This window comes from Coregonus lavaretus, assembly GCF_964263955.1.
Source record: "Coregonus lavaretus genome assembly, contig: HAP1_SCAFFOLD_484, whole genome shotgun sequence".
Lineage (NCBI taxonomy): Eukaryota > Metazoa > Chordata > Actinopteri > Salmoniformes > Salmonidae > Coregonus > Coregonus lavaretus.
The window spans coordinates 107,297-134,559 of NW_028166613.1; the positions used below are offsets into that span (position 1 = coordinate 107,297).

General features: G+C 44.1%; 2 protein-coding genes across 11 annotated transcripts in view; both read right to left on the minus strand.

Annotated features, from left to right (window-relative positions):
- Window positions 1–1,138: 1,138 nt before the first annotated feature.
- LOC311114518 (eukaryotic translation initiation factor 4E-binding protein 3-like) lies at window positions 1,139–16,157 on the minus strand. The gene is made up of 3 exons (XM_084189758.1): window positions 15,484–16,157; window positions 6,241–6,423; window positions 1,139–1,788 (listed from the first exon to the last, which is right to left on the minus strand). Exons 1-3 carry the CDS (start codon window positions 15,614–15,616, stop codon window positions 1,760–1,762), a joined length of 345 nt encoding a protein of 114 aa, XP_084045884.1. The 5' UTR covers window positions 15,617–16,157; the 3' UTR covers window positions 1,139–1,759.
- Window positions 16,158–21,620: 5,463 nt separating this feature from the next.
- The window catches only part of LOC311114520 (ankyrin repeat and KH domain-containing protein 1-like), a 64,492-nt gene continuing 58,849 nt past the window's right edge, over window positions 21,621–27,263 (minus strand). For all 10 annotated transcript variants that reach the window (XM_084189770.1, XM_084189767.1, XM_084189765.1 and 7 more), the window contains exons 32-38: window positions 25,548–27,075; window positions 24,067–24,253; window positions 23,751–23,876; window positions 23,341–23,586; window positions 22,931–23,115; window positions 22,459–22,623; window positions 21,621–22,339 (exon numbers count right to left, since the gene is read on the minus strand). In XM_084189770.1, coding sequence (XP_084045896.1) covers window positions 22,289–22,339; window positions 22,459–22,623; window positions 22,931–23,115; window positions 23,341–23,586; window positions 23,751–23,876; window positions 24,067–24,253; window positions 25,548–27,075 — 2,488 coding nt within the window. In that variant the 3' untranslated portion in view covers window positions 21,621–22,288. The remainder of the gene's footprint in view (window positions 22,340–22,458; window positions 22,624–22,930; window positions 23,116–23,340; window positions 23,587–23,750; window positions 23,877–24,066; window positions 24,254–25,547; window positions 27,076–27,263) is intronic.

Below are 27,263 nucleotides of genomic sequence, written 5' to 3' on the forward strand. Positions count from 1 at the left end.
TGACTGATGTCACATCTATGCTAATATGGCAAAAATGTGCTAGCTAGCTAACAAACAACAGTAACTATGTATTTGAGAGACAAGTGCTCATTGTCCAACTTTATTTATGTTTTAAATAAACATTGGAGATTAAATATAGTTTACATGTGATCATCAATCTAAGCCAACCTCATCTGTTTTGCCCCATAGGTGCACACGCAGCGTTTTCTTTGCGAAACAACCAACCAGTCTATATGTGCTTTACTGCGGCTTTGTGCGAAGACAGGGTGTATTAGCTAGGTTTCCATCCAAATTAGGTCTCAAGCGCTAGGTTTCCATCCAATTTGCGACAGATTTTCATGCGAATATTGTAAAATATGTAAAAAAAAAAAAAACAATATGTGCATTTCCCCACCAGAGATGTTTCCATCAAATCGAATTGTTGCGGGTAAACGGCTGTGCCCGATGAAGTACTGCACAAAAAAATAACGTATGCAAGGTTAAATTCCCTTATACCGAATAACAAATACAAGTTAAATGGGTTTCCATCGCATTTTCAACTCTACTGATGGTTTTCCTCACTAAAAATATTGCGTTATATAGTGAATGTGGCCACTCTGGTCTCGGCACGTGCACTTACATAAAAAAAAAGAAGTCATTTAGCAGACGCTCTTATCCTGAGCGATTTACAGTTAGTGAGTGCATACATTTTTCATACTATAGCCAATAGCTTGCACTCGCAAATACAGTGCAGGTATTGGTGGACAAAACAACAAGATTATTTTTTATTTGTCAAACGGCTGCCAAACATAGATTATCATGTCACCAGAATACAACCCTCGATATTTATTGAAAGGAGCATCAAGCTCATCACCGTGCACTTTCACCACCCTGTGAAGTTCATCATAACGCATTTCATCTGTAGCCTATAAACTGCATGGCTTCCCAAAGTCGTAGTGGGAGAACCACACAATATTATCGCGTGAATACAATTTACTTCGATATATATATATATATATATATATATATATATACACACAAAGTAATGACATGGTAAACTTGCTGTATTTACACATGCTTTCTGGCATAGTTTGAAAATAGTAACCACATGAGGAAGCATGAGGCAGCAACAACAAACAAGAACATGACTGAACTCAAGTTTAGGTTTTATCCTTTTTTTATTTTGAACTTTGATACATTTCAGTTCCTCCTCCACAGGTAGCTGCATGGAGGCGCCTGTCCAACAGTCACCCCCAGCCTCTGACCTTTAACCTTATGCCAGGGTCAGACATGGTGACCCCCTCATAGGCCCAGCAGCCCCTCCAAAATGGAGTCTTATCGTTAAAAAAACAAAAACAAGCAGCAACTCTGCAGTCTTGATTAATCCCACCATCCCTGTATGTTTAATGTAAAATTTAGTACATTTCCCTCCTTTTAAAAAATACAAAGTACCGTACTCTTATGTACAAATCAACAACAGTCCAACAAACTTACAAACACAAACATATTGCTTCTTCCAACCTTGCAGCTCAGACACGAATCTGCAACCATTGAAGCATTCCATGCTTAACAATACACTGGTGCTTAATTTTTTCCTAACTCAGGGATCAACATACCCCCATTCTGTTTTTTCTTTTGGGAGGGTTTCCTCAACAACAAAACGTTTTAAAAAAAGGAAGTTGAAGAAGGTGAATGTGATGCATGCTGGTAGTAAAGGACCAATCAGACGTCAGAACAGAAGATAAAACAGCTCTCTCCACAGGAGGCAATGAGCTGCAGCTCAGATGTCCATCTCAAACTGGCTGTCATCTACAGAGGGAGAGAGAGACAGCAGGAGAAAGAGAAGGAGAGAGAGAAGGAGAGAGAGGATAGGGAAGAGAAAAGAGATTGACATTAACAAATCAGTCATTACTTGTATCAGTCCACTAAGTCCTAACCACACCCATAATAACGTATTGACGGGGGAGTGACAGTGTTGTGTTCATCCTTCTTATCAATGTGGTGTTTTTGTCAACTCCAGACAGGAGAGACAACAAATCTCCCAGAGCAGACACACAATCCCCTAACCCCTCTGTTTCTGTTTGTCTGTCTGTCTTGGGGGCAAGTAGAGGGGAGAGAAAACAGGTCATCTTTAATCGCCATCCTCTTTAGCCTCACAGAGAGAAGGGGAACAGAGGGGAGAGAGAAATAGGAGAGAGTGGAGGGAGAAAAGGGGGAGGGGAGATAGTGGAGGGAGAAATAGGAGAGAGAGGGGGGAGAGAGTAGAGGGAGAAAAGGGGGAGAGAGAAATAAGAGAGAGAGGGGGGACAGAGTGGAGGGAGAAATAGGAGAGAGAGGGGGGAGAGAGTGGAGGGAGAAAAGGGGGAGAGGGGAGAGAGATGGACAGAAAGAGGGGTCAGAGAGAAACAGAAAGAGATAGAGGATGGTGTGCCTAATCTCCACAACAACAGTAATCTCGTGACCAATAGCAGCAGCAGCCAAACCTCAGACCACACCAGGCCACTCCCTCTCTGCTGTTGAAACAATCTCCATTTAACTGTTTATCTAGTATCTAGTGTCCCTGTGCTGGCCTGACCTCTCAACACAGATAACCAACTGGACCAGAGAACCAACCTGATACTTAACGACACTGTTTGCAACTAGCCCACAGCTCACCATCGTAGTAGTGTGTGTCTTCAGCCGCAAAACAAAACCGTGCCCTATGACAACAACAGATAGGCAGCTGATACGTAGAGATATCTACAGCAAAGTACCAGACAAGATACACACTGATATGAACAGATAGCTGCAGAGTTTTGGATAGGACAACATTACACAATGTTCTATGGGCAACTCCGATTTGGTAACGGAATTTCAAGTTTTAATCACTTAATAATTCATAAACAAATTTGATATCAGTAAAAACACCAACTAATTGATAGGTCTACCTTTACTTGTTACTTCTCTGAACTTTCATTATCCTCCCTCATAAGGGAGAGAAATTAGAACATACCTTAAAGATGTGGGTTTTTGGTAACAGAATTTCAAAGCACAAGGCAAAGTCTTAAACTTACAGCAGGCAGAAAAAATTATCCAAAACTAAATATAAGTGTTGATATTAGTTGGCAGGGGTCTTTACTTCAAAATTGTGTTTTGAGGCATTTCTAATACCTTAAAACGTTTTAATGGTAGATGTTTTCTAAGAAGCCTTTTCCATCTGTTTTAGGATGGACAGTTTTAGAAAACGGTTTGCCTTAATTTCTCAAAAGTATAGACTCAGCTCTCATTTGACAGCCAATTTGACATGTTCCTATGAACTTCACATGTTGGTGCTCATGGGTCCTTTTACCTAATGTGAATAGGCTACTTCTAGGAAGAAAGCATTTTTCTATAGTAAATGAACAGGGCCCAGGACTTGGAAGTCTAGGTCCTGACAGACTAGTATTAGGTAGGCCTATTACATGACTTTGGTCCAAGGATGCAGTGGCCTAGTTTCACAGTACCGTCAAGGGGATAAGGCCTAGTAACGTTCCACAAACACTCAACACACAGACCAGAATAACAGCAGGTGATAATGCCTGACAGACAGGAATAACAGCAGGTGATAATGCCTGACAGACAGGAATAACAGCAGGTGATAATGCCTGATAGACAGGAATAACAGTAGGTGATAATGCCTGACAGACAGGAATAACAGTAGGTGATAATGCCTGACAGACAGGAATAACAGCAGGTGATAATGCCTGACAGACAGGAATAACAGCAGGTGATAATGCCTGACAGACAGGAATAACAGTAGGTGATAATACCTGACAGACAGACAGACAGACAGGAATAACAGCAGGTGATAATGCCTGACAGACAGGAATAACAGCAGGTGATAATGCCTGACAGACAAGAATAAGAGTAGGTGATAATGCCTGTGAACTGCTGCTTTGGCCTTCTATTCCCCCTCATCCACTTCTTAAAACAACCAGGCTAGAAATGGCGTCAAGAGTTTTGCTCAGTAACACATAGCTGTTGATACTGCATACACACATGTCTGGTAAGAATAGGATACACTGTACATGCAGAAAGTTATCCTACATTTCACAAAGATGTGAATAAATTGGCAACAATGTGCATGGATAGCAGGTAACACTAGATTCCATAAAGACATGCAAAGAACATACAGCTAGGTACATGTCAACATGATCATATAGCTGGTTGAATGGGAATAAAGGCAGGGTAGCGCTAGCAGCCGGTTATCCCAGTGTGTACCTACCATGTCCCCTTTGACCTCCTCTGTGTGTGTGTGTGTACGTGTTCATATGCACGTTTATGTCAGTGTGCACATCTGTACAGAATGTGTTTGTGAGATATACACTACCGGTGAAAAGTTTTAGAACACATACTCATTCAAGGGTTTTTCTTTATTTTTACTATTTTCTACATTGTAGAATAATAGTGAAGACATCAAAACTATGTGTCCAAACTTTTGACTGGGACTGTGTGCGTATATATATATATATATATATATACACACACATACATACATACATACACACACACAGTGAGCTCCATAATTCATTGGACAGTGACCATTGTTTTGTTATTTTGGTTCTGTACTCTAGCACTTTGAGTTTGAAAGGATACAATGACAATGAGCGTGAAGTGCAGACGGTTAGCTTTAATTTGAGGGTATTTTCATACATATCGGATGAACCGTTTAGAAATGACAGCACCTTTTGTACATGGTCCCCCCATTTTAAGGTACTACAAGTATTTGTTAAATTGGCTTCACAGATGTGTGTCGTTAGGCAGGTGTATTCATTTGTGTCGTTAGTGAATGCAGGAGAGCTGTTGATGAATAGTAATGATTCTAGACGTTGCTATTGCCTTTGGAGGTTGTTATTGGGGTGTGACAACATGAGGAAGACAGCCGTGTCGATGCAAATGAAGTTGGCCGTCATAAGGCTCAGAAATGAAAATCAATCATTCAGGAACATTGCACAAACCCTGGCCATGCCCAAGTCAACAGTTTTGTTCATCATTAACATGAAAAAAACAACCGGTGAACTCAATTATGTCAAAAGACCCGGTAGACAGAGGAAGACCACTGTAGTGGATGACCGGAGAATACTCTCTATGGTGAAGAAAACCCCCCTGATAACAGCCCAACAGATCAAAAACACTCTCCTGGATGCAGGTGTAGATGTGTCAAAGTCTACCATACGCAGAAGACTACACCAGCAGGACTACAGAGGGTACACTACAAGATGCAAACCACTGATAAGCCTGAAGAACAGAAAGGCAAGATTACAGTTTGCTAAAAAGCACCTAAAAGAGCCCCAAGAGTTCTGGAAAAAAGTATTGTGGACAGATGAGACAAAGATTAACATGTACCAGAGTGATGGAAAGACAAAAGTGTGGAGAAAAAAAAGAAATGCCCATGATCCAAAGCATACCACCTCATCCATGAAACATGGTGGAGGGGGTGTTATGGCTTGGGCCTGTATGGCTGCCAGTGGAACTGGCTCACTTGTCTTCATCGATGATGTGACTGCAGACAGAAGTAGAACAATGAATTCTGAAGTCTACAGAAATATTTTATCTGCTCAGATAAAACCAAATGCCTCCAAACTCATTGGACGGCACTTAATCATGCAACAAGACAATGACCCTAAACATACTGCTAGAGCAACAAAGGGGTTTTTGATGGCCAAAAAGTGGAAAATCCTTGACTGGCCGAGTCAATCACCAGATCTGAATCCAATTGAACATGCATTTTACATGCTGAAGAGGAGACTTAAGGCAATAAGTCCCAGAAACAAGCAGGAACTTAAGATGGCTGCAGTACAGGCCTGGCAGAGCATCACCAGGGAAGATACCCAGCGTCTGGTGATGGCGATGCATCGCAGACTTCAAGCAGTCATTGCATGCAAAGGATATGCGACCAAATATTAACAATGATTACTTTATTCTACATTATGTTAAACTGTCCAATGTTTTTTGATGCCCGAAAATGGGGGGGACCATGTACAAAAGCTTCTATAATTCGGAAACGGTTCATCCGATATGTATGAAAATACCCTCAAATTAAAGCTGACAGTCTGCACTTCACCCTCATTGTCATTGTATCCTTTCAAACTCAAAGTGCTAGAGTACAGAACCAAAATAACAAAAGAATGGTCACTGTCCAGTGAATTATGGAGTTCACTGTATATATATATATATATATATATATATATATATATATATACACACACGCATGTCTAGTGTGTTTGGTGTGCATATTCCTACCTGCCAGGTCCTTCTCCTCCTCCTCCTCCTCCAGCTCCTCTTTTAGCTCCTGTAGTTTGCCCAGAGGGTGCAGAGCGGGCACCGTCACCCCAGGGATCTGGGGCAGGCAGCAGGGAGGGGTACGGGCAATGGGAGAGTTACGACAGTCCAGGAGGAACTTCCTGTCGTAGATGATGCGTGTTCCTGTCAGGGGGGGGGGGGGGGGGGCAGGGTTAGCTGACTTGCAGTTTTTATGACTGTTAACAGCCAGTGAAGGGAGTTGCACCATGTTGACCAAAGCAGTGTGGTAAAACCAGTGTAAATTGACTAGGGCTGACCCCATTTAGTCGACTGGTCGATTGTTTGGTCAATAGGCTGTTGGTCAACCGAGATGTCTTTAGTCGAGCAGTAGCCAAAAAAAACAAAACAAAAACTCATGGTGTACAAGACACCTGTCTGATTGGATCCTGTCTGAGTGGACTGATCCATTGTGGAGGCCGTGCGAATGGTACAGTCCATCACTAAGACGTGTGCTACTGAAAATGTATATGGTTATTTTACGTAAGAACAAAAGCTGCAACACAAATAAAAATAATATTTTACAACAAATGCGCTTTCTCCCGCGTTGGATAGCGGTCTCTGTCCGCGGTTCTTAAACTCATCAGTGTGCTGTTGATTTGGCACCTTTTTCTAGACCATGTTGCTATGTGCATAATAATAATAATAATAATAATAATAATAATATGCTATTTAGCAGACGCTTTTATCCAAAGCGACTTACAGTCATGTGCGCATACATTTTTACGTATGGGTGGTCCCGGGGATCGAACCCACTACCCTGGCGTTACAAGCGCCATGCTCTTCAAATTGAGCTACAGAGGACCACAATAGCAAAGTTAACCAGCATATTGGTGTTGAGAACAATGCTGTGGAGGCAGCAGCGGAGTTAGGAGATGAGAAAACAGCCCTTGCCTTAATTGTCTAAGAAAAATGAGGAAACCAACTTAATTAGGTCTATAATCAATAGCCTCTGTTAAATGTGCCTGGCTCTAAAAATCATCCATCTCTCATATATATATATATATATATATATATAAAAAGCCATATCTCAGACTGCCCATCTTAATCTTTTATTTTTATTGGCCAGTCTGAGATATGGCTTTTTCTTTGGAACTCTGCCTAGAAGGTCAGCATCCCGGAGTCGCCTCTTCACTGTTGACGTTGAGACTGGTGTTTTGCGGGTACTATTTAATTAAGCTGCCAGTTGAGAGGACCTGTGAGACATCTGTTTCTCAAACTAGACACTAATGTATTTGTCCTCTTGCTCAGTTGTGCACCGGGGCCTCCCACTCCTCTTTCTATTCTGGTTAGAGCCAGTTTGCGCTGTTCTGTGAAGGGAGTAGTACATAGCGTTGTACGAGATCTTCAGTTTCTTGGCAATTTCTCGCATGGAATAGCCTTCATTTCTCAGAACAAGAATAGACTGACGAGTTTCAGAAGAAAGTTCTTTGTTTCTGGCCATTTTGAGCCTGTAATCGAACCCACAATTACTGATGCTCCAGATACTCAACTAGTCTCAAGAAGGCCATTTTTACATTTACATTTTAGTCATTTAGCAGACGCTCTTATCCAGAGCGACTTACAGTTAGTGAGTGCATATATTTTTCATACTGGCCCCCCGTGGGAATCTTTTACTGCTTCTTTAATCAGCACAACAGTTTTCAGCTGTGCTAACATAATTGCAAAAGGGTTTTCTAATGATCAATTAGCCTTTTAAAATGATAAACTTGGATTAGCAAACACAACGTGCCATTGGAACACAGGACTGATGGTTGCTGATAATGGGTCTCTGTACGCCTATGTAGATATTCCATTAGAAATCAGCCATTTCCAGCTACAATAGCCATTTACAACATTAACAATGTCTACACTGTATTTCTGATGAATTTGATGTTATTTTAATGGACAAAAAAATGTTTTTCTTTCTAAAACAAGGACATTTCTAAGTGACCCCAAACTTTTGAACGGTAGTGTGTGTAATATATATATATATATATATATATATATATATATATATATAAAAATAAATAACAGATCCTGCTTCTGTTGCCTGTTTGAGTTTGTTTAATAGCCTACAAGTCTGATAAACAATTTCACAAATTCGGCTGTTTTAATCTTTCCTATGCTGTAATAAAGGCTTTAAACTTTTTCTTCCATTAGAACAGCCTCTCCAGTAATATTTATTTAGTGTGGTTTACACTGTTCCAAATTGTCTAAAAAACTATATTTATAATAACCCTCCTTTTTCTTGATCTCATTATTGTTATTATGATCATCATTATAATAATAGTAATAATGTCATTATCATTAGTAGGCTTATATAGCAGCCACCATCGAGCTGTAAGCCTAAGCGTGCATCCTGTTTAGTCTTAATACGCAACTTACATAAGCCTATATTTCAATACTTATTATATAGGCTACAGTACTGTAGCCTATATAATACACAGCATTCGAGTCATTAATGATTTGAAATGCAATCAAGAATTTTAGTTTAAAATAAAATAAAGCGAACCTTGAATAATTTGCCTAAACAAAGAAATTGTTCCATTTCGTAAATTGCATTCACGATTGAATGAGACTTATTTTAATCTTTGCTGTAATAAAGGCTATACCAAAAAAGAAAAAACTCTGGTACGCTTGTAATTTATTTAGTGTTGTTTAAATCTGTCTGTTTGAAACAATGTAAAGTGTTATCTAACAGCACCTGTTTGGCACAGATAACATGCACGCAGCACTTGCTCCTTACCTTATTATTCTTGAGCTACAGTATTTTCCACAACTAGTCAAATGTATTCCACACATCGGACTTCCCCTTTACCTCCTGAGCAACCAGTAAACATTCCCCCGTTTCAAGTTTATTTGTCACGTCCTCTGCATCCATTTTGCTGTCAAATGTGGTACGGTATTCGGAGTTTGTTATACCCAATTTATTGATGTGATGATATGCTATAGCTCAGGCCCTATTCCAAATCAAATCAAATCAAATTTTATTGGTCACATGCGCCGAATACAACAGGTGCAGACATTACAGTGAAATGCTTACTTACAGCCCTTAACCAACAGTGCATTTATTTTAAACAAAAAAGTAAGAATAAAACAACAACAAAAAAGTGTTGAGAAAAAAAGAGCAGAAGTAAAAAATAAAGTGACAGTAGGGAGGCTATATATACAATAGAATAAAGTGACAGTAGGGAGGCTATATATACAGGGGGGTACCGTTGCATAGTCAATGTGCGGGGGCACCGGCTAGTTGAGGTAGTTGAGGTAATATGTACATGTGGGTAGAGTTAAAGTGACTATGCATAAATACTTAACAGAGTAGCAGCAGCGTAAAAAGGATGGGGTGGGGGGGCAGTGCAAATAGTCCGGGTAGCCATGATTAGCTGTTCAGGAGTCTTATGGCTTGGGGGTAGAAGCTGTTGAGAAGTCTTTTGGACCTAGACTTGGCACTCCGGTACCGCTTGCCGTGCGGTAGCAGAGAGAACAGTCTATGACTAGGGTGACTGGAGTCTTTGACAATTTTGAGGGCCTTCCTCTGACACCGCCTGGTATAGAGGTCCTGGATGGCAGGGAGCTTTGCCCCAGTGATGTACTGGGCCGAACGCACTACCCTCTGTAGTGCCTTGCGGTCAGAGGCCAAGCAGTTGCCATACCAGGCGGTGATGCAACCAGTCAGGATGCTCTCGATGGTGCAGCTGTAGAATATTTTGAGGATCTGAGGACCCATGCCAAATCTTTTTAGTCTCCTGAGGGGGAATAGGCTTTGTCGTGCCCTCTTCACGACTGTCTTGGTGTGTTTGGACCATGATAGTTCGTTGGTGATGTGGACACCAAGGAACTTGAAGCTCTCAACCTGTTCCACTACAGCCCCGTCGATGAGAATGGGGGCGTGCTCAGTCCTCTTTTTTTTCCTGTAGTCCACAATCATCTCCTTTGTCTTGGTCACGTTGAGGGAGAGGTTGTTGTCCTGGCACCACACGGCCAGATCTCTGACCTCCTCCCTATAGGCTGTCTCATCGTTGTCGGTGATCAGGCCTACCACTGTTGTGTCGTCGGCAAACTTAATGATGGTGTTGGAGTCGTGCCTGGCCATGCAGTCATGGGTGAACAGAGAGTACAGGAGGGGACTGAGCACGCACCCCTGAGGGGCCCCCGTGTTGAGGATCAGTGTGGCACAATCAGTATTGGTCACGTGCATGCGATGTATACATGAGTCACATAAAGAGAGCAAGGGTTGAGGGAATGTTTTTCCTAAACAAATGAGGGATTTCGGTAACAGAACTTTTCAGTCAGAAATGGCTGTAATTGTTGCAGCTTCAGCAACACGGACAGCGCGATAAACGCTGTTGATGTTCTGTGGTGGTCGCTGCAGCAGGGAGGAGAGACAGACAACGGGTGCTAGTCACACAGCCACTCGCTGTCTTTTTTTTTTTTTAACACAGCAAGTCTGAGCCTGGCACAATCAAATCAATTGCGATCAGACTCCCTCTAGTAATTTTTGTTTCTTAATTATTTCATCAAACAGTGCCCTTAAAGCATCAGACAAGCTCAGTGCATATAGTTGATTTGATTAAGACACATAGGATGTGTCTATACACATTTAACAATTTTGACTAATCGATTGGTCTTAAGAACAGACTACACTCGGTTGACCAATATTTTTATTTTAGTCATTGACTCATGTACCATAAAATCTGTTGGAGAGATTAGTTGTAAACGCAAACACATTATTCAGTGTACAAAAATTGATGATAGTTCCTGATTTATCCAGTCTGGTCCTTGAAGACTGGCCATGAATCTTTTGATGTCAAAACTGCACAAATACAAGAGAGTAGTAACTCCCTGACAGGGCAGAGGGAGGGATGTATCTGGAAGAAACTGGGAGTCCACCCCTCCTTGGCCTCCGGTTCAGGATGCATACCAAACACACACACCCTGTTTTCAGCCCAAGGAGAAGAGAGGGAGGAGGAGAGGAGGGTGGGGAAGAGGGGTCATCAGTTGGGCATAGTGAGTTAGGGATGAGAGGAAGACAGGAGGATACAGAGGAAAAAGGAGAGGTCGTGGGTTAGCAGTAGTGAGTGACTTCTAGGAAAGTGGAGAACATCAACAAGTTCCAGGAAGAGGTGACAGGTGGCAGACCAGAACCATATGTGGTCACCACCAAACTCACAGAACTCTGTGTAGCCTGCACCACGTAGCACACTTCAGGAGCTCTGTGTAGCCTGCACCAGGAGCTCGGTGTAGCCTGCACCAGGAGCTCTGTGTAGCCTGCACCACGTAGCACACTTCAGGAGCTCTGTGTAGCCTGCACCAGGAGCTCTGTGTAGCCTGCACCAGGAGCTCTGTGTAGCCTGCACCAGGAGCTCTGTGTAGCACGCTACAGATCTGTACTGTAGTCACCAGCAGAGTTTCCCCCTACATTCTGTTTGCTTAGGTGGGCTGCCAAGGCCTCCTGTGGTGATAACCTCCCATCAACCAGGCAGCCTCAGGAATGGGGTATGTTGAGTCAAACACCTTGGTTGTTGTGGAACCAAATGTCATCTCCTCCTCACAAGACCTAGACCATTAGGCATACAGTATGTAAAGGGAAACTTACATTTACATTTTAGTCATTTAGCAGACGCTCTTATCCAGAGCGACTTACAGTTAGTGAGTGCATTCATTTTTTGGGGGGGGACTTGCTACTCCATAAAAAGTATGTCTGCATGTTTCACTTTGCATGTCTACAGTGGAGACTGGTTGGTAAACAACAGGGCTCTGACAGGTTGCTGACAGACTGAAGTCTTCCCTGAATTGCAACGGAACATTCATAAAACTTTTAGATATTATATCATACTGAATATGAATATCATGCTGAATATGAATATCATGCTGATGAACTGAAGTTTGACCTGAACCACTGTGTACCAATCATAGATAAAAACTCATTAGCAGGCTGCCTGACAGAACATTTCATAAACAGTTGTTAGATGTGAATCATCCAATGTTGTGGTGTCTACTAATGAAGTTTGCCCTGGACAGGGTTACATGGAGAGGACAGGGATTGGTGCCATGCAGTATTTAGTATTAGCAGTGGTGTAAAGTACTTAAGTAAAAATACTTCAAAGTACTACTTAAGTAGTATCTATACTTTACTTTTTATATTTTTGACTACTTTTACTTCTACATTCCTAAAGAAAATAATGTACTTTTTACTCCATACATTTCCCCTTACACCCAAAAGTACTCATTACATTTTGAATGCTTAGCAGGACAGGAAAATTGTCCAATTCACACACTTATCAAGAGAATGTCCCTGGCCATCTCCACTGCCCCGGATCTGGCAGGCTCACTAAACACGAATGCTTCATTTCTAAATTATGTCTGAGTGTTGGAGTGTGCCCCTGGCTATCCGTAAAAAATAAAATAAAACTGCTTTTCTTAATATAAGGAACTTGAAATTATTTATACTTTTACTTCTGATACTTAAGTATATTTTAGCAATTACATTTACTTTTGATACTTAAGTACATTTAAAACAGACTTTTAGACTTTTACTCAAGTAGTATTTTACTGGGTGACTTTCACTTTTACTCAAGTCATTTTCTATTAAGGTATCTTTACTTTTACTCAAGTATGACAATTGGGTACTTTTTCCACCACTGAGTATTAGTACAGCATGCTGGAGTTACAACTGATGCAGTGCAGAACAGTTCTATTTCCACACACACACTATGCCTGTTGAGCACCCTGTCCTGAACACAAGGGGAGTGGAGGGGAGGGAGTGTGTGTGTGTGTACATTGGGGCAGGAATTCAGGCAGAAGCTATGCAGAGACAGCAGGCCAGCCAGCAGCTAAACTATAGTGCCCTGGCCCTGAGTTATGCAGAAGAGGCCCAGCCAAGCCCAGCTCTGTGGCCAATCTCTTTGTTCACATGAAACCTACCCCATCCCATGTAATGCTACTCACTCTGTCTGTGGCAATGGGACATCACCCTGTGCATGCTTGTTGTGCTCACATGAGCAGTTAGTTGCATAAAATGAACTTCTAGTTATAGAGGCATCATGTGAAACTGCTCTAGGCCATCTGTTGTAAGGCATCAATGAAGAATCACAAATAAGCACGAATGACAGTAGCAGAGCTGTTCCTACTGCTCCTTAAAGCTCATAACTAAGTTGTTCTGGTCTGGCCATGCCTTCCACAACGCAACATGGACATGAAGGATCCACAGCTTTCTGCTCTCCTCAGCCAAACATTCCACCACTCCCTCCCTCGTGCCCTCCCACGTCCTCACTTTTACATTTAAGTCATTTAGCAGACGCTCTTATCCAGAGCGACTTACAGTTAGCGAGTGCATACATTTTCATACTGGCCCCCCGTGGGAAACGAACCCACAACCCTGGCGTTGCAAGCGCCATGCTCTACCAACTGAGCTACAGGGGACTTCAACCATTCTTAGAAAGGAAGGCCTCTCGTTGCACTTCACAATCCTCCCCTCTCTATCTCCCATTCAATTCTATTTAAGGGGCTTTATTGGTATGGGAAACATATGTTAACATTGCCAAAGCGAGTGAAATAGATTATAAACTAAAGTGAAATAAACAATAAAAAATAAACAGTAAACATTACTCACAAAAGTTCCAAAGGAATATAAACATTTCAAATGTCATTATGTCTGTATCCACACAGTGTAACGATGTGCAAATAGGCTATGCTCACTGAGTCTGTACATAGTCAAAGCTGTCCTTAAGTTTGGGTCAGTCACAGTGGTCAGGTATTCTACCACTGTGTACTCTCTGTTTAGGCCCAAATAGCATTCTAGTTTGCTCTGTTTGTTTGTTAGTTCTTTCCAATGTGTCAAGTAATTCTCTTTTTGTTTTCTCATGATTTGGTTAGGTCTAATTGTGTTGCTGTCCTGGGGCTCTGATTGTGTACAGAGCCCCAGGAACAGCTTCCTTAGAGGACTCTTCTCCAGGTTCATCTCTCTGTAGGTGATGGCTTTGTTATGGAAAGTTTTATGAATTGCTTCCTTTTAGGTGTTTGTAGAATTTACCGGCTCATTCCTGGATTTTTTTCAGCCCTCCCTCTCACTCTCCACTTGGCTGGAACAGAATGTTCCTACAGTATTCCTGAAATGCACCAGGGAAGCTGTGGTGGTCTGCAGAGGGGATGTCTCCCTCTCTCCACCCCAATCACCGCCCTAAATCTGGCCCCGCCCACCAATAGGTCATAGGTTAAGAGGAGCTTGTTGTTCACCAATATGCTTTTTCCACCAGTATTTTTCCTCTCCAGAATGTTGTGCCAATTTTACAACCATAACTCCCATTACTATGGCTACTTCACTTACATAATGTGCCATGGTTTTCATATCACGAGATCTGATGTATAGCAGATCCCAACTGACACTACATTTCGCCCAGTGAAAGTTCATTGGGAATCGGTTCCCAACATAACACTTTACATGAGTGTTGTTGTGAACGTGAATTGCAGCAGCCAGTTCACTGGTCAGCGAGTCTACACAGGTCTGAAGTTTGTGTGTGGTAAACAGACAGTACCGAATCCCACCACCAGACTGCTCTGCACTGACTGCACGTAAGCAGCCATGCGGTTAAACCAGTGGGGTTGAACAAGTGAACCTTATTTTTTCCCACATCACCTGAAAAATTCCTTTTTTATTTTCGTCTGTCAATAAGAATATAGCCGTAACAATAATCGAAGAGTGAGGTCCGTTTTAAAAAGATTGGACGCAATATGTATATATATATTTTTTAATGATGCATTGAATTAAGTTGTATTTGAATTTAAAATTTCATATAGCATATCATACGCAATTTCCAACAAACACAGTACGTTGCAAGTTAAACAGACAGAAAAACAGTATGATGCAAGTCAAGCAGACAGATACTGTGGCACTCATCTGCGCATGTTTTATATACGACCAAATAAACTGGTGTCACGAGACAGTGAGGGTTAAGTAAAGTTGATTGCAAGATTTGGGGCAGTAAATGTACGTTTCAAAACATCTATAATTAACGTGAACGTGTTATTTCTATTATTATTATTTCCTTGTACAACATTCGACAAGTTTAGTTCCCCTTTCCCCACAATATAAACGTTAGTTTTCGAGCAGTAAAAAAACAAATGAGCTGGCTAACGTTAGCTAAACTACCCCTGGTACAAACGTGTTGTGCGTGGTGCATGGTTGAACCGGCCGGGTGCTCTTACCTCCGGGCGTTGTGGAGAAGAGAGTACCCCCGGGAGTCTGACTGTAGCATTCGGGGAGCTGAGACCAGTCTTTCAGGGTGAGAACCCGGGTAGGGATGGGGCAACTCTTCGCCTGCTGAGCGTTGGTAGTCATCCTGGGTTTGTTTGGGTTATTCTGATCAACCGCAAACAGACGTTTTGTGTGAAGCTCGGCTGATCTTGCAAATTCGATTGTTTACCAAACAACAAGAAAATCAACAAGTAATTTGCTAACAAGATCCACAACAACAAAAACTTAACTACAACTAGCTACTGTAGCTAACAAAATAAAACAGACTGCAGAGCTGTTCAGGGCGGACGGTTTTGTTGCCAGATAAGTAAAGGTGTCAGCAACTAGAGAGAACGAACTGGGCTGTTGAATATGTTCGCGTGCATTTAATAACTATTAGGATGACTCTGGTCATGTGACGTGTTGTGATTGCTACAGCCATAGATTGCATATATAAAGACAACAGCCGAACTTGATCTCCACGAAGAAGGGCGACTGGTTGGTCAATCAAATGTTAGCTCCGCCTGTGAAGGGTGGAGTATAGGGTGGGGCTGTCCAAAACGGAGTAATATGATCATTTTGATCCAGAAGTAATCCAGTGGATCTAATCTGAAGCGATGGTGTAGAACAGAAAGTAACAAGTCCCAACTTGTTTTACTTGACAACAATGGCAAAGGAAATACATTATTCAGCAGAAACGACACCAGAACATCCATCCAAAAGAGAATAAACTGATTTACATCAACTCACCACATTCTGATAATGTACCTACCTGAATATGACTGTAAACCCAGCCAATGAAGTTATGACATCACTAAACGGATTTGTCTGTGTATTGATACCACTCTGAAGAACATATTCCCATGTACACGTGATCTGTAGCTCAATAGGTAGAGCATGGCGCTTGTAACGCCAGGGTAGTGGGTTCGATCACCGGGACCACCCATACGTAAAAATGTATGCACACATGACTGTAAGTCGCTTTGGATAAAAGCGTCTGCTAAATGGCATATTATTATCTGATTAACACTGTGTAGACAGGTTGGATATAGTGTACATTCATGGCTGCGCAATAAACGTATCACCCGCGTGAGATAAATATATTTAATTGATGTACAGTATTGATTGTTTTATAATACATGTCATGGAAACAGGACGTGTGCTACTTGCATGACATAGGTCTTCATAACTCACGGCACGCGGACAAAACTGAACTGAGCACACACTCACGGTTCCCGAAACGGTTAACTAACATGTGCACTTGCACGCACACACACAGACAGAGGAGTCGGGGGAGGTGCATCTACGACAGACTAAAGTCGGACACTGTGGTTTTCCGACACCACGGCTCAGATCAACATGGCATTGTTGCCATTGTTTATTAAAAATCTGCATTGACCCTTCGCACTGACTATGTACACACCCACATCATATACGCTGCTGCTACTCTATCATATATCCTGATGCCTAGTCACCTTACCCCATACATATTATCTAACCCACCACTCCAGTTCACTGCACATTGTAAATATGGTATTGGCACTGACCCTGCATATACAGTTGAAGTCGGAAGTTTACTTACACTTAGGTTGGAATCATTAAAACTCGTTTTTCAAGCACCACACATTTCTTGTTAACAAACTTATAGTTTTGGCAAGTCAGTTAGGACATCTACTTTGTGCATGAAACAAGTAATTTTTCCAACAATTGTTTACAGACAGATTATTTCATTTATAATTTACTGTATCACAATTCTAGTGGGTCAGAAGTTTACATACACTAAGTTGGCTGTGCCTTTAAACAGCTTGGAAAATTCCAGAAAATTATGTCATGGCTTTAGAAGCTTCTGATAGGCTAATTGACATCATTTGAGTCAATTGGAGGTGTACCTGTGGATGTATTTCAAGGCCTACCTTCAAACTCAGTGCCTCTTTGCTTGACATCATGGGAAAATCAAAAGAAATCAGCCAAGACCTCAGAAAAAAAATTGTAGACCTCCACAAGTCTGGTTCATCCTTGGGAGCAATTTCCAAACACATGAAGGTACCATGTTCATCTGTACAAACAATAGTACGCAAGTATAAACACCATGGGACCACGTAGCCGTCATACCGCTCAGGAAGGGGACGCGTTCTGTCTCCTAGAGATGAACGTACTTTGGTGCGAGAAGTGCAAATCAATCCCAGTACAACAGCAAAGGACCTTGTGAAGATGGGGGAAACAGGTACAAAAGTATCTATATCCACAGTAAAACGAGTCCTATATCGACATAACCTGAAAGGCCGCTCAGCAAGGAAGAAGCCACTGCTCCAAAACCGCCATAAAAAAGCCAGACTACAGTTTGCAACTGCACATGGGGACAAATATCGTACTTTCTGGAGAAATGTCCTCTGGTCTGATGAAAAAAAAATAGAACTGTTTGGCCATAATGATCATCGTTATGTTTGGAGGAAAAAGGGGGATGCTTGCAAGCCGAAGAACACCATCCCAACCGTGAAGCACGGGGGTGGCAGCATCATGCTGTGGGGGTGCTTTGCTGCAGGAGGAACTAGTGCACTTCACAAAATAGATGGCATCATGAGGAAGGAAAATTTTGTGTATATATTGAAGCAACATCTCAAAACATCAGTCAGGAAGTTAAAGCTTGTTCGCAAATTGGTCTTCCAAATGGACAATGACCCCAAGCATACTTCCAAAGTTGTGGCAAAATGGCTTAAGGACAACAAAGTCAAGGTATTGGAGTGGCCATCACAAAGCCCTGACCTCAATCCTATAGAACATTTGTGGGCAGAACTGAAAAAGCGTGTACGAGCAAGGAGGCCTACAAACCTGACTCAGTTACACCAGCTCTGTCAGGAGGAATGGGCCAAAATTCACCCTACTTATTGTGGGAAGCTTGTGGAAGGCTACCTGAAACGTTTGACCCAAGTTAAACAATTTAAAGGCAATGCTACCAAATACTAATTGAGTGTATATAAACTTCTGACCCACTGGGAATGTGATGAAATAAATAAAAGCTGAAGCAAATCATTCTCTCTACTATTATTCTGACATTTCACATTCTTAAAATAAAGTAGTGATCCTAACTGACCTAAGACAGGTAGTTTTTACTAGGATTAAATGTCAGGAATTGTGAAAAACTGAGTTTAAATGTATTTGGCTAAGGTGTATGTAAACTTCCGACTTCAACTGTAGCTTAATGACTTTCTCATGTTGTTATGTATGTGTTTTTGTTCATCTTGGCTTTATTTTTCATTTTTTTATAAAGAAATTGACCTTCAATCACATGATTTTTGTAAAGTTCATGCAGTCGACATGTCGGACAATTTTGTCTGACAATGTTTTACCCCATAATGCAACACACTTCTCAACAAGCTGCTTCAACCATAAACTAAAAGTACAGCTAACATGCTCGTAAAATTAAAGTGTTCAAAAACCATATTAATAGATTGCTTTTTATAAATGTTTTATTGCATTAAACTGCCAGAAATGCTGTTACCAAGGTCATTTCCTTAGTAGGTGAGTTTTTATTGAAATGCCTTTCTTGCAAGCTCTTTCCCAACAACGCAGTAATCAATATCAGGAGTAAAAATATACTATAAAGTAAAGTAGAACAAAAACAAATGAGAAATAGAAATAAGAACACAAGGAAGTAAGTACTACTACTACTGTATATACAAGGTCCGTGCCAATACCTTATTTACAATATACAGGGATACTGGCATGGTAGGGGTAGATATATATAGGGGTAAGGTGACTAGGCATCAAGATATATGATAAACAGAGTAGCAGCAGTGTATATGATGATTGTACGTGTGTGTAGTCAGTATGAATGCATGTTCGTGTTGTGTGTGTGTGGGCAAATGTGTTTGTGTCTCTTTTGGAGTGTCAATGTGAGTGTGTAGAGTCCCGTGAGTGTGTAGAGTACCGTGAGTGTGTAGAGTCCCGTGAGTGTGTAGAGTCCCGTGAGTGTGTAGAGTCCTGTGAGTGTGTAGAGTCCCGTGAGTGTGTAGAGTCCTGTGAGTGTGTAGAGTCCCGTGAGTGTGTAGAGTCATGTGAGTGTGTAGAGTCCCGTGAGTGTGTAGAGTCCCGTGAGTGTGTAGAGTCCTGTGAGTGTGTAGTCCCATGAGTGTGTAGAGTCCTGTGAGTGTGTAGAGTCCTGTGAGTGTGTAGAGTCCCGTGAGTGTGTAGAGTCATGTGAGTGTGTAGAGTCCCGTGAGTGTGTAGAGTCCTGTGAGTGTGCATAAAGTCAGTCCAAATATAAAGTAGGGAGGGTCAATGCAGATAGTCTGTGTAGCCATTTTGTTACAGTGCATTTGGAAAGTATTCAGACCCCTTGACTTTTTCCCACTTTGTTACATTATCGCCTTATTCTAAAATTGATTAAATTATTTTTCCCCCCTCATTAACCTACACACAATACCCCATAATGACAAAGCAAAAACAGGTTTTTAGAAATGTTTGCAAATGTATTAAAAATAAAACACAGAAATATCTTATTTACATAAGTATTCAGACCCTTTGTTATGAGACTCGAAATTGAGCTCAGGGGCATCCTTTTTTTTTTTTTTTTTTTTTGGAAACATCCTGTTTCCATTGATCATCCTTGAGATGTTTCTACAACTTGATTGAGTCCACCTGTGGTAAATTCAATTGATTGGACATGATTTGGAAAGGCACACACCTGCCTATATAAGGTCTTACAGTTGACAGTGCATGTAAGAGCAAGAACCAAGCCATGAGGTCGAAGGAATTGTCCGTAGAGCTCCGAGACAGGATTGTGTCGAGGCACAGATCTGGGGAAGGGTACCAAAAAATGTCTGCAGCATTGAAGGTCCCCAAGAACACAGTGGCCTTCATTATTCTTAAATGGAAGAAGTTTGGAACCACCAAGACTCTTCCTAGAGCCGGACGCCCGGCCAAACTGAGCAATCGGGGGAGAAGGGCCTTGGTCAGGGAGGTGACCAAGAACCCGATGGTCACTCTGACAGAGCTCCAGAGTTCCTCTGTGGAGATGGGAGAACCTTCCAGAAGGACAACCATCTCTGCAGCACTCCACCAATCAGGCCTTTATGGTAGATTGGCAAAGTTTGCCAAAATGGACCTAAAAGGACTCTGACCATGAGAAACAAGATTCTCTGGTCTGATGAAACCAAGCTTGAACACTTCGGCCTGAATGCCAAGCGTCATGTCTGGAGGAAACCAGGCACCATCCCTATGGTGAAGCATGGTGGTGGCAGTATCATGCTGTGGGGATGTTTTTCAGCAGCAGGGACTGGGATACTATTTCAGTAGAAAAATAAAGGTTTTTGCTTTGTCATTATTGGGTATTGTGTGTAGATTGATGAGGGGAAAACATTAGCTATTTAGCAGTCTTATGGCTTGGGGATAGAAGCTGTTCAGGAGCCTGTTGGTGTCAAGACTTGTTGCTCTGATATCGCTTGCCGTGCGGAAGCAGAGAGAACAGTCTATGGCTTGGGTGGCTGGAATCTAACAATTTTCCGAGCCTTCCTTTCCGGGCCTGATATAGAGGTCCTGGATGTTAGAGAGCTCGGCCCAAGTGATGTACTGGGCTGTCCGCACCACCCTCTGTAGCGCCATGCGATCGAGGGCGGTGCAGTTGCCATACCAAGCAGTGATGCAGCCAGTCAAGATGCTTTCAAATGGTACATTTGAGGGCCCATGCCAAATCTTTTCAACCTCCTGAGGGGGAAGAGGCGCTGTCATGCCTTCTTCACGACTGTGTGCGTGGACCATTTTAAGTCCTTAGTGATTTGGACACCGATGTGAGAGAAGTCGGAGCTCAGGGATGATAGACGTTTCCCACTAGTAATCACCAGTTGGAGGGGCGTTCAAGTGGATTTTTCCCAGTTCTATGTGGTAAATACCACCTTCCCACTTGGTTATGTACGCAGCATTAGCTGTCAATGTTAGTTTTTATTAAATGTATCGCGTCGGAGCCACGAGTTGAGTGTACAGATTATATTTTCTAAGATGATAATATATAAGAAATACATTGTGCTGTCACTATCAAACATGCTATTCATTTCAGGGAAATTAAAACACAAAGCCATACCTACACATATACAAAAAAGTGCACTGCCACAAGTACATTTCAATATCTTTATTGAATATTAAGGTAAATATTTCACATTAATACAGGCTACATAAAGTAGAGCCACTATACGACATGAAATGTACTCTCATTTTAACCCTTTTAGTATGTAAACAATTATACATGTATTTACCACTAAAGGGTATTGTGATTTCTTTCTCTCCCCCTGCCTCTCTTTAGGTAATCATCATCCTCTAGTTCTTGGCTGAGTATCATTAGCTACGTCATCATCACCATCATCTTTATCAGGTCAAGCTCTCCCCGAGGAGAGCGAGAACTCTGTACGTGGGTGGAAGTCCTTATTTCTAAGCTACACAGAGCATGGAGCCAGTTGGACAGGCTGTCACCATCAGTTTGGTTGTTCATCAGACATCAACAGGACTTTAAACAGAACTAGGGCCCAGAGTTTTCCCTCCCTCCTGACTCCACCATCATCATAACAGCCCTCACTCAAATGTTAGTATATCTTTATTTCTTATTAAAGAACGGTGTCAAGATAATTTCTCTCCAATTCTTGAAACTCTGCTTTGCTCTCTGTTCTCTACTAAAGTTAACATGTTTTACAATTGTTGGTTTTTGTCTCGTCAGGTTCTTGTTGTCAGTTGGAAATTATATTCATGTTTGTGATGTGTGTGTGCGCGTTTGCTGTCGATGCCGGCTGGCTAGTTGACGTGGTTCAGGTGAACGTGAGGAGCCCAGGTACCAGGCCACACCTGAACGAGGAGGAGGAGGAGGAGGAGAAGAGGAACAGGTGAGAGAGAGGAGGAGGAGATTCCATTAGCAAAAAGAACTGTGTGTGTGTGTGTGTGTATGTGTGTGGATAAAGTCTCACCTGCTGTGGGTCGGTGTTGTCTGAGCTGTTGGGAACCACCTTGATGATGGGGCTCCATGCAGGGTCAGCAGCGTGCAGCCCGTTGAATATGCCCCCCCCCGGACTCTCTCCCATAGGGGGGTGGGGGGGCAGTATGGTCCCTCCATACATCGACATGGCCATACCCTGGAGACAACAAGGTCATTATACACATCACAACAACAAGGTCTATTGACATGGCCCTACCCTGGAGACAACAAGGTCCACTAACTACAGTATATTGACATGGCCCTACCCTGGAAACAACAAGGTCCACTAACTACAGTATATTGACATGGCCCTACCCTGGAGACAACAAGGTCCACTAACTACAGTATATTGACATGGCCCTACCCTGGAGACAACAAGGTCCACTAACTACAGTATATTGACATGGCCCTACCCTGGAGACACGGACAAGAGGAACGGCCATTTGCAAAGGTGTGTGTGTTACCTTGGGGAAGTCCATGTAGTTGTTGGGGTGGTTGATGTGTTGCTGGTGGTAGTTGTTAGCGGGGTTAGAGATGCCGGTGTCATCCTGCTCCATGGGCTGGTACTGGGAGAAGTTGTGGTCCGCCTGCAGCCCAGGGTGCATCATGTGACTGCCCATCAGGGGCTGGGACCAACCTGACATGGCTTCTAGAGGAGAGGGAGACAGGAGGTAAGAGAGACACAGAGAGACACTGTGTGTGTGTGTGTGTGTGGGGCGGTGGGGTGTGTGTATGCCCATCAGCCGTATATCAGGGCTGTAGACATTGGGGATGGAGAGACCAGCGTGGGTTAGAGGTTGTGTGTGAACACATTGATCTGGTGTGTGGCCGTCTGGTATGTTTGTGTGTCCATCTGGTATGTGTGACTACTCACCCGAGGCGCTGCCGACTCCGAAGGACCATATGCCTCCCTGTCCTACAGGAGCGGTGTAGGAGGTCTGGAGGAGAGGAGGGTTGACGGTGGTCTGTCTGATCCTAGCCAGCCTCTCTGTCCCGATGGGAGGAGGCACCTTCCTGTCCTGCTGAATGCTGCCCTGGCCCTGCTTGGCCTGGTGGGGAGGGGGGCCCGGGGGGCCAGACGACAACACCTTGGAGGGAGGGGGCACTGCCTGGGACTCGCCTGGGGAGAGGAGGGGTTAAAGGTTAGGGGTTTTGAGTCTAAAAGACAGTTAGGCAAAACTCTTAAATTGTATTAGTTAAATCAATTATTTTCTGTGTGCTGAATTCCTGGAAAATAAGCTTCATGGGCATTTTAGATTTATTTTCACACATCTGTGTCAGTACCTGATGTGGCAGCGCTCCAGGGGTGAGGGGAGAAGTGCTGTCTGCTGAATGAGGGGGTGCCCACAGCTGCTGGGCCGTGTAGATAGACTGGACTACCAGACATACTGGTAGCATAGCTGGTCAGAGCTACATACAGAGAGAGGAGAGAGAGTTAGAGGCCTATAGACTGCAGGTACACTGGACTACCAGACATACTGGTAGCATAGCTGGTCAGACTCAGAGCTGTAAGACAGGGAGAGAGAGTTGGGGCATATACTGTAAGGTCAAACAAAGTCAAATATATATATTTTCTAATCTACATGGCCCTTTCTTTTACCAATAGGACTGTTGACCATCCTCTGTGAGGCAGAGCGGTATCCAGGGGCCTTGGAGCTGTCTGGAGGAGGGGCCATCATGCCATCCATCTGGCCCATGCCCATGTAGGAGGGGGGGGCAGAATACTGCTGCTCAGGGGGGGAGCGGGCAGGGAGGTGGCACGCACCCCACACCTGGTTGTTACCAACCTAATAGAGAGAAAAAAAATATCAGGTGTGACCCGAAATGAGTAGGCACTGAAGTTTAGGTCACAACCTTCAAACATGTTGTTACTCTATGGCAGCGCTCTCCAACCCTGTTCCTGGACAGCGACCCTCCTGTAGGTTAACTCCAACCCCCTTCCTGGACAGCGACCCTCCTGTAGGTTTTAACTCCAACCCCCTTCCTGGACAGCGACCCTCCTGTAGGTTATAACCCCAACCCTGTTCCTGGACAGCTACCCTCCTGTAGGTTTTCACTCCAACCCCCTTCCTGGACAGCGACCCTCCTGTAGGTTTTAACGCCAACCCTGTTCCTGGACAGCTACCCTCCTGTAGGTTTTAACTCCAACCCCCTTCCTGGACAGCGACCCTCCTGTAGGTTTTTAACTCCAACCCCCTTCCTGGACAGCTACCCTCCTGTAGGTTTTAACTCCAACCCCTTCCTGGACAGCGACCCTCCTGCAGGTTTTTAACTCCAACCCCCTTCCTGGACAGCTACCCTCCTGTAGGTTTTAACTCCAACCCCTTCCTGGACAGCTACCCTCCTGTAGGTTTTCGATCTAACCCCAGCTGTAACTAACCTGATTCAGTTTACCAAACAGCTAATTATTAGAATCAAGTGTGCTAGATTAGGGTTGGAGTTAAAACCTACTGTACGGTAGCTCTCCAGGAACAGGGTTGGAGTATAAACCTACTGTACGGTAGCTCTCCAGGAACAGGGTTGGAGTATAAACCTACTGTACGGTAGCTCTCCAGGAACAGGGTTGGAGTATAAACCTCCTGTACGGTAGCTCTCCAGGAACAGGGTTGGAGTATAAACCTACAGGACGGTAGCTCTCCAGGAACAGGGTTGGAGTATAAACCTACTGTACGGTAGCTCTCCAGGAACAGGGTTGGAGTATAAACCTACTGTACGGTAGCTCTCCAGGAACAGGGTTGGAGTATAAACCTACTGTACGGTAGCTCTCCAGGAACAGGGTTGGAGTATAAACCTACTGTACGGTAGCTCTCCAGGAACAGGGTTGGAGTATAAACCTACTGTACGGTAGCTCTCCAGGAACAGGGTTGGAGTATAAACCTACAGGACGGTAGCTCTCCAGGAACAGGGTTGGAGTATAAACCTACTGTACGGTAGCTCTCCAGGAACAGGGTTGGAGTATAAACCTACTGTACGGTAGCTCTCCAGGAACAGGGTTGGAGAGCCCTGCACTATTGTAACAAAATGTTTTTCTGTTGAGAATAAAACTAGAAATAGTAGAAATGAATGTGTGGTGGCACCCACCTGGTTGTTGTTGTCGAACATGCTGCTGAAATGGTTGAAGAGGGCTGCAGGGCCGAAGTTAGGGGGCATCTGCTGGGGCTTGGCCCCACCATGGACCTGCTGCTGCTGCATCTGAGAGCCGTTCATCAGACCCATGGAGGACTGGGGGTGGTGAGGAGACTGGGGCTGAGGGGGCATGGGGGGCTGGGACTGCTTCGGTTTGGGGTGCTCATGTTGTTGTTGCTGTGTGTTATGGGGTAGGAACGGTTGTTGTTGCTGTGTGTTATGGGGTAGGAACGGTTGTTGTTGCTGGTCGGGGTGTTGGTAGTAGGGCCCTGTCGGGGGCTGCATGCGGTGAGAGACGCGGGGAGCGGGAGCCGAGAAGTGGGGTACGGTGCTGTTGGGGTGTGTGTGTGAGGGGGTGGTGGAGGTTGGGGGGAGGTGGGAGCTTGACTGAGGAGGGAGGAGAGGTGGAGTGGGGTCTGAGGTGGTGGTTAGGGGAGGAGGTGGTTGGTGCTGCTGGCGGGGCTCAGGTTTGGAGGGGGCAGCCATGGCAGAGGCGGTGAAACCACCTGAACTAACCCCATTGTTGACTGAGACGGGCTGGGCCTCCTGAGAGAGGGAGGGGGTCAGCTTCACCTTGCCTGGGGGAGCAGTGGGGGCGCTGGGGGGTGACTTGGGGGGCTGAGAGATGGGGGCGACCTGGGGTTGAGGAGGAGGGTTAGGGGCGTTTGTGGCCGTTAAGCCCGTGTGTTGGTGGGCGGGAGACCCTGTACCTCTCACTGAGTGACTACTACTACTACTGACAGTGTTGGCAGTAACCATGGAGACAGAGTTGACCCCTGTGTGCTTGTGGTCAGAGGAGAACAGCTGTTTCCTGACTGAGGAGGGGGTGGGGGTGCTGGGCTGGGCCCCAGGAGTGGGGTTAGGGGTGTGGGGTGACCCTGTAGTCGTAGCAGCGTGACTGTTTGAGGCACTAGGACTGGAGACAGAGGACCCTGTGGATGATGTGTTGTGATCATTATGACTAGATAAGTTGGATCTGGCCTGGTTGTTACTACTACCACCGTTGTGTTTGGGGGAGCTGTTGGCGCTACCGGGACTCAGCGGCCGCACCGGGAACGGGCCCCAGGTGCTGGCGGCAGGGGAGAAGGTCCCACCAAACTGGGCCATGGGCAGCATGGGGTGTCTGATCTGGTGCATGGTCTGGGCTGCCAGAAGGGCCAGCTGGGGATGGGCGTAGGCCAGGGGGAGAGACACGGGGAAGGGCTGCCTCACCCCAGACGACAGACCCTTACCCATCTTACCCCCTGTCTGAGAGGAGGACTGGAAGGAGACCCCAGAGGACGTGACCAGGGAGCCCAGGGCCTTGGCCCCGACGGTGAGGTTAAGGTTAGCCCCAGTGGGGGTGGGGAAGGGGGCTGAGGTGGTCTTGGAGCCCGGGGCCCTGATGTGGTTCCTGGGGATTAGGTCCTCTAGTTCCTTGGCTGGGTCCTGGATCAGAGAGTTGATCAGCTGGACCGCGTGGCGTGTCGACTCTGTGCCACCTCTGGAATGGACCATCACAACACAGGGGTCAGGGGATGCACTACAATGTACACATTCCATGGACATGGTTCCAACCAATCACAGTATCTCAACTCTTCACTGATATTGTGGAGATCCAGCAGGAGGATTAATAAGACATTACACTTCATTCCTTTTAAATGCTTAGAATCCCCCAGATAAATCAACACA

Excerpts from the sequence above, each read along its gene's own strand:
- LOC311114518 (XM_084189758.1), bottom strand. The coding sequence starts at position 15,616 with ATGACTACCAACGCTCAGCAGGCGAAGAGTTGCCCCATCCCTACCCGG. Across the intron at positions 6,424-15,483 it reads CTTCTCCACAACGCCCGGAG|GAACACGCATCATCTACGAC; the intron begins GTAAGAGCACCC and ends CCCCCCTGACAG. Across the intron at positions 1,789-6,240 it reads GGAGGAGAAGGACCTGGCAG|ATGACAGCCAGTTTGAGATG; the intron begins GTAGGAATATGC and ends CTCCCTCTGTAG.